Source organism: Ziziphus jujuba, chromosome 3 (genome assembly GCF_031755915.1).
Source record: "Ziziphus jujuba cultivar Dongzao chromosome 3, ASM3175591v1".
In the NCBI taxonomy this organism is placed as follows: Eukaryota; Viridiplantae; Streptophyta; class Magnoliopsida; order Rosales; family Rhamnaceae; genus Ziziphus; species Ziziphus jujuba.
Window position 1 is genome coordinate 13,287,801 of NC_083381.1, and position 7,716 is coordinate 13,295,516.

Here is a 7,716-nt window from a genome sequence, read left to right on the forward strand (position 1 = left end):
TCCTCTCTTTTCCTTCGCTGTTCATGCTCGGTGTATAAAGAAAAAGTGGGTCTGTATTTTCCTTCTTTTTTTTTTTTTTTTTTTTTTTTTTCCTTGCTACCCAAACAGAGCATCACCTTATTTTAGATTGTGGGTCTGGCTGTATGGTGGTGATGGAAGAGGGCAAAGGTTAGTTTGGCTGGGCCTCATGAAATTTTTCTTTCTTGTTGTTGAGAATGGTATGAAGGATTGAAATAGCAAATGAGGATAGTGTGAAAAAAAACTGTAACAGTGAGTTATAAGGATGATAGTAAAAAAGTCCACAGAGTTATAAGAATACAAGTACATCATAGTCATCTTCCAGTAGTAGCTCCAGTGAATGACCAGGATGATGATGATGATAATGTGGAAAGGAAAGAAGAAGAGGAGGAGGAAATTAAAGTTGAGGAGGGTGAAATAGGGGAGGAAGTAAGAAATTACAAGATGACAATGGAAGTGATGATGATATATAGTGGCAATGGTTGGTTGGATTGACACTGATGTCAATGATGGTGATGATGAGGAGGATGGTGGTGGTGGTTTTGAGGAGATCCATTAGGTCCTAGAATTAGCTTAAGGTAAAAGATTTCATTTTAATATGCCCTTTTTTTTCCTATTAACTGTTCGTTTTTCAGTCAATTTCATTAGGTTCAGTTTACTGGCTGGTAAAAATGTGCAAGCTTCTTTGGCTTGCTTCGTGGTAATATGTCAATTTGGTTTAAATCCCATTCCTCATGTAAATATTTGCGTATTTGGATATATTCATTGGCCTGCAATTATAAAAGTAGATGATCTTGTTCTTAAATCTCATGACTAAATCAGATGTCAGTCCAATATTCTCAGTACAAATTGAAATATGATTCTTAACATATATCGACTTTCTTTCCCCGGTAAAGAACCATGGAAGGATAAAAAAAATAGCCATTTTAGTTGTTTTAATGTTTTATCTTTTTGATAACTTCTAGGTAGAATTAATGAACATTTGGATGGCATAATATTATCTAGAGTTTTATGGATGCTGCAAATGACATGTTACTATCTGTAATATATCAATATGGTTTAAACTCCATGATTCATGTAAATAGTTGTATTTGAATCGATTCACTAATCTGCAATTATAAAAGTAGTTGACCTTATTCTTAAATCTCATCACTAAACCAGATGTCAGTCTAATAATCTCATAGAAAAAATTGAAAGATGATCCTTAACTCTCACAATAGACTGTTGCTTCTTAGATCATTTTAAAGAATGTAAATTCAAAACCAGCCAAAAGTCCCTGAAAAATGTTACTATTTTTTACACTATAAATTTTAAAATCTGGCTGGTCTGGTCAATTTAACCAGTCAAATCTGTTACCAGCCTGTTACTAGGACCTAAATTGTTGTCTTATGTTGTGGTTTATAAAATCTTAGATATTAACTTTCTTTCTTTCCCCTGTAAAGAGCCATAAAAGGATAAAAATAGTCATATATCGTAATTGTTTTTTACATTTTATCTTTTTGATAACATTTAAGTAATTTTATTGAACATTTTGATGGCCTGTTATTATCTTGCATTTTAAACATGCTGCAAATGACCTGTTATTATGTGAAACAGTTGTTTGGTTGCCATTCATATCTTTTTCAAAGCAATATACAATTGCACTCTTGATCTAGTGCTCTCACAGTTCTTTTTCCAATTACTCTGTTTTCACAAGGCAGCATTGTTTCTTTGGAGACATTTCATCTCTAACAAGTTCCCGTCTGAACTTCCAGGAATCTCCAGGGTTGGCAGGAACAACAGAAGGTATATCATTGATCAAACTACACTTATTAAATGTTGCAAATGACATTTATTTCTATTTTGAGTTTGATTATAATATTTGCATTTGGATATTGCATTCTGCAGTATAGTAGAGCAGGTTGCAAGATGAAATATTACTGAAAATGATAAATCTTATCGCCTAGTTTGTGGAATAAACAAATTTCTAGTGCTTCTTAGAAGTTAAAATGCAAGGGCCATTTTCACTTGCACTGTTTGTGTATACATACATGTGTATTTATTAGTGAAACTTGGGGTTGAGATTCAGTACCAGTTACAAATTTATGAGTGTTTTTTAGGTGTTCATTCAACTATATTGGTTGCTGCTAATCCGTAGATTTGTTGGTGTATTGCGTCCAATATAATTTTTCAAAAAAAAAAAAAAAAAAAAAAGATGTTTATTTATTTTTTTGTAATGTATATATATTTTTGTGCATTTAATATATTTCTTTCAATTCTTAAGTCTAAACGCACCACCCCAGATAAGTTAACAAAAGCCTCTTGTAAGATAAAAATGCTACTCTACTATGTGAAAAGCATTGGGAGGATTTCAATTTCCATTTTTGTCTCAGCAATAATATAGTAGCTAGCTGCCTAAAATTTGATAGGAAACTCAAATTTCGACAATAGGTGCAGCATTTGGCTGGCTAAGATTCCCCATTGTTCATATGGATCATGATACTAAACTGGACTCTTTTATTTTTTATTTTATATTTTAAATATATGTGTGTATATATATTATTTTTTATTTTTTAATCATATTGCAGGTTCCCTTTATAATCTTCTTCATCTTGACTTTCACTACTAATTCTTGGAAGTACAGTACTTTTAAAAGAAATAACTATTTTCTATCTTGTCTTTCTTTTTGGCTTTAGACCGTGGGATGTGTTTTTTAATTATTAATCTAATATATGACCTCATCGAAATGTAGCATGATATATAATTAGCGATCTATTTCAGCAAAATAATAATAATAATAATAATAATAATAATTAACTCTCAAGGATGGTTGATCTGGGTCATTTGGTATGTAAATTTGGTAAATATTAGTATCTGTATTCTGTTATAAGGTAAGATATTACTCTACTATGTCAAAAGCATAAGGAGGATTTCAATTTCCATTTTTGTATCAGTAAAAGCATGGTAGCTAGGTACCTAAAAATTGATAGGAAACTCAAATTTAGATAACTGGTGAACCATTCGGCTGGCTGGCTAAGATCTCATGGTTCATATGGATCAAGATTCTAAACCGTACCCCTTTTTTCTTTTTTTTCTTTTTTTCTTTTTTTTTTTTTAATCCTTAATGCACTGGTTCCTTTACACTTTTCAATCCTCACTTTCATTCGATATTAAGTATAGTTGAATTATTATTGATTTTAAAATTTTAAACAATGAAATATGAAATTTCATTTTATTTATATTTATCTCTAACATATTTTTTCATATGTAAGTTCATCTATTTTAATTTTTTTTTTAGATTTTTATATGTGTTTCTATTTTATTTTTTATTTTTAGATGTAGTTATTAAATTTTGAACTTAAAACCTCTTGGATATCTGATTCTAATACCAAATTGAATTATCATTAATTCTATTAGCTTAAACTTTTAAAATTAAATTGAATTATTTTTTATTCTATTAGTTTAAATTTTTAAAATAAATAGTAATTCAGGATGGCGATTAACTCTGATACCATGTAAGTTTAGCAATTAAAGAATGAAAACAGTAAAAAAGCTTGACTTTATTGATTTGATGAGTCCATATATATATATATATAGAGAGAGAGAGAGAGAGAGAGAGAGAGAGAGAGAGAGAGAGAGAGAGAGAGAGATAGAGGATATCTTGTTGCACCATACCCCTATTCATCCATATAGCTAACAGCAAAATCACTATAGCTAATATCAACATAGGATGGTACAGTAGTATAGGTTATTTATCTGATAGGATTAAAATTGTAGTACCGTTTGGCATTATCTAGTGACACATCAGCTTGGACAGCCGCTAATCTATAAGGGAGGATAGTCATGAATTTCAATAAGCATGGCACCATAGTGTTATTATGACATTCGTAGACAATTTGCCCATAATTTGATGATAAGTACTTTTAAAATAAATAACTATTTTTCTATCTCATCTTTCCTTTTGGCTTTAGACTTTGCTTTAGACTTTGTGATTTGTGCTTAATATAAAAGAAAATGGTGCTCAACTTTTGTAAAATAAGAAAAGTAAAGAAAATGTTTTACTCAATAGCTTTTACGGGGAAAACTGTATGTTTGTAATGATTAAGTAGTTATATAAATGTAATCTCCTTGTACTGTGTTTTAATTTATCTCCTTGCTATCTCATGGGTGGTTGATCATTGGGACAAAAGTCGTTTTGTTTCTAGAGACGGGTCATAATTTGATTCATGAAAAACAAGGCAATGACTTTCCCACCACTTTTGTTTTTTTTTTTTTTTTGTTTTTTTTTTTTGGGCCAAATTCAATCAACTACTTTTAAAAAAATATATTCCTCCATTGGAAAACGATGCTAATCTACCAATTTTTTAAACGAAAGCACTTTTCACAATCGATTAAGCGTGATCAATTATTTTCCACATGAGCAAATAACGTACATTGAATTACCACTACATAACTTGTTTGATAAGAAAACAAGGTTTAACTAATTTCTTATTCAAATCTTGGCATATCTATTCATGCATCTGTACAAAAGGTTTTAAAGGCAAAGTCTCATTACAATTCACAACTCCATTTCTTCCCTCTTTCACCGCCAGGATCATCCTCGTTGCATTCATCCTCCGACACAAGGTTGCATAAACCCGGCCCTGACATTTGTAAAAGCGACTCATCGATGTCGATGTCAAGGTCAACCTGTTCACTACGCTCTCCACCCACTGGATATCACCCTTTAAGGAAGATCATTAACCGAAAACAAAATAATTACCACTTTCAAAGTACAATTTGATTATGAAGAGAATCCATTACCAAATTCATGAATATAGGAATCAGAAATTATCTCATTCACAAATGCCTTGAAATTCTTATTAGAAGATCCACCTACCTTCACAGCTTCTCTTCATGAATATAGGAATCAGAAATTATCTCATTCACAAATGCCTTGAAATTCTTATTAGAAGATCCACCTACCTTCACAGCTTCTCTACCCAAATCCTTCCATTTCTTAGCATTCCTTCGGATTTCTTCCCCAATTTCACCATCGCCCATTACCAATTCCAAGCACCTCTTAATCTCATCTCTTTCAACAATCCCTTCCTTACTCGCTTTCACTCTTAACCCCGTCTTCCATGAATCCTCTATCAACTTTGCATTGCTTCCTTGGTCTATCCACCTCGGAAAAGCCACCATTGGAACGCCGCAAACCAAACTCTCCAATGTCGAATTCCACCCACAATGTGTCACAAAACAGCCTAATGAAGGATTTGACAAAACCTCCATTTGAGAACACCATGGAACTATTTTCCCAAGCTTCTCCAATTCCTCTATGCAACTCAATTCATCTTCTTCTTTCTTTCCCTCTTCATATTGCTTCTCTGTAATAACCCACAAAAATGGTTGCCCAAAATCCAATAACCCACCTCCAATTTCCTCCATTTGTTGCTTTGGCAACACACACACAGTTCCAAACGAAACATAAACAATGGAAGCTTTTGGTTTCGAATTCATCCATTCCATACAATTCCAATCCCTTGAGCCTTCAAGATCTCCTCTAAATGAACTAGTCTCAGATGGATATTCATGATATTCTTTCCCATCATAGAAAGTAATTGGAATCAACGGTCCAATCCCAATTAAATTGATCTCAGTTATTGCTTTCAAAGCCTCAGGCTCTAGATCATCAAAGGTGTTCACAAGCACTTTTGGGTTTCTTTCTTTTTCAAGAACTTCAAACTGCTCTTTGAGCACTTGCATGGCAATATCATTGCTAGGCTTCGAAGCATCCATGAAGGAGGGAATGTCTGCACCAGTGAGCTGCAATGGCAGTCCAGGTAATTCTACTGAACATGAAGGGTTATTGATACTGTCCTTGATGATATCTTCATAGCCATGGAAGTAATAGTAGTACATATCAAACACTGTAGCGGGCTCAACCCAAAGCAAACTTGTTGGAATTTGAAGCTCATGAGCTAACTCTGCAACCCAATACTGGCATAAGCTGTAGACTATGCCAGTGAATGGACGGCCTTCTTTGGCACCCGAGTCTATGAGCTTGGAGAGAGCTTGCTTTCCGTGACGGCGATTCTCCGATACGAAGGTCTTGACGTCATCTCCGGGCTTGAGCCCTTCGTCGTAGCCGTCGGAGAAGGGGGCGAAAGACAAGCCGGCTGGTGGGGAAGTTTTGGCCTTGATGATTCGCCGGTGGGCAAAGATGGTGGTGACCAAGGTGATCTCTGCGCCGGCTGCGATGACGCGCTCTGCCAATTGCAGGCCGGGGTTTATGTGACCTTGTGCTGCATACAAGACGAGGATGAGCCGGGGTTTTGCCATGGCAGCCGAGGAGGTGGCGCGTGGGGTTTTGTACGTTGATAAATGGGTTGTGTGGGATTTGATGTGAAATGTTGGTTGGACTTGGAGTTAGCTACTCCGGATATTAGCCACCCGCGAGGAGAGTTTATAGACAAATACAGATAATAATTATATAATTATTAAATAATTATAAAAGTTTTTGTTTTTTATAATAATTATTTTTTATAAAAATAAATATTGGGATCTTCATTAATCATTTGGTGTGGAGATGATATTTGTGTGTGTATATATACATATATATACATATATATATGGGTTATACTGTTCATCTTTGAAAATTCTGCTATTTGTACTTGCTTTCATATAAAAAATGCAGAGATAAATTTATGTATTTTTTTTTTTTTTTATTGGATTTGAATTTGTTAGGATTCACGGGGCTCGAACCCGCAGCTTGCGCCTAAAAGCCAAAAACGGCTGAGAAAAACAAAGAAAAAGACAAAATAGAAGAAGGAAAAAAGAAGAGAAAAGGCATCAAGCCAAAAGTCACTGAGAAAAAAAAAGAAACAGACAAAATAGAAGAAGAAAAAAAGAAGAGAAAAGGAACCTGCAAAAGCATGAGATAGTATTATATATGCTCAAATAATAAGAGGTCTTGTATTAGCAACCCAATCGATTTTGGATTTGGAGTCAATTGGACATTATATAGATATATATATATATATATATATTTTGGTAATTAATTGGACATTATACAGATGATAACGGCTGAAGAAGTCAAGCTTGCAATTTATGTACTTTATGATATTGGCATTAGTTTTATGATATAGTGTTAGATTATGGTATTCACCAAAAAGTTTTAGACAATAGTATTATTTAGTATGCAACACACATATTGTTATATTATCAATTATTATCGTTTAAAATGCTAATATTCATGGAAATAATGACGTTTGTGGTGACAAATTTGGAAGGGAAGTTTAGGGTTTATTAATTGGAATTTGGAAACAAATTGTTGTCCTGCCCAAAAAGGGGCATATCAATATGAGTATGAAACAGCTATTTTACAAAATTTATTATGCTCTTTTTGTTTCATCTGTAAGAACTTATTGCGCTACTGGTTAAGTAGTTGTTATCTTTATATTTTTTGTCCTTCAGAAACAACTGAATAGACAAAAATGGACAAAAGAGGACAAGTTCTAGTTGTTTTGTTTTGTTTGTACTTAGTTTACTTGTTTCCATTATCATTTTAATAATTTTAGGGTCTTGTGCTGATTAGACTAATTAAGAAGATGCATGTTCGTTTTATTTGGTCGGCAATGAATGATAAACGCGAATTGATTAGATAGAACAGGTTACAAATACCTCCATCATATCATCTTTCTTTATAAACAACTCAGATCATGTACATCTACGAAA

At 33.3% G+C, this 7,716-nt stretch overlaps 1 protein-coding gene across 1 annotated transcript; it reads right to left on the reverse strand.

Annotated features, from left to right (window-relative positions):
* Positions 1-4,451: 4,451 nt before the first annotated feature.
* LOC107422321 (phloretin 4'-O-glucosyltransferase) lies at positions 4,452-6,611 on the reverse strand. Its single transcript, XM_048477068.2, has 2 exons — positions 4,877-6,611; positions 4,452-4,721 (listed from the first exon to the last, which is right to left on the reverse strand). The coding sequence occupies exon 1, from the start codon at positions 6,319-6,321 to the stop codon at positions 4,879-4,881; it is 1,443 nt and encodes a 480-aa protein (XP_048333025.1). The 5' UTR covers positions 6,322-6,611; the 3' UTR covers positions 4,452-4,721; positions 4,877-4,878.
* Between the last annotated feature and the right edge of the window lie 1,105 nt (positions 6,612-7,716).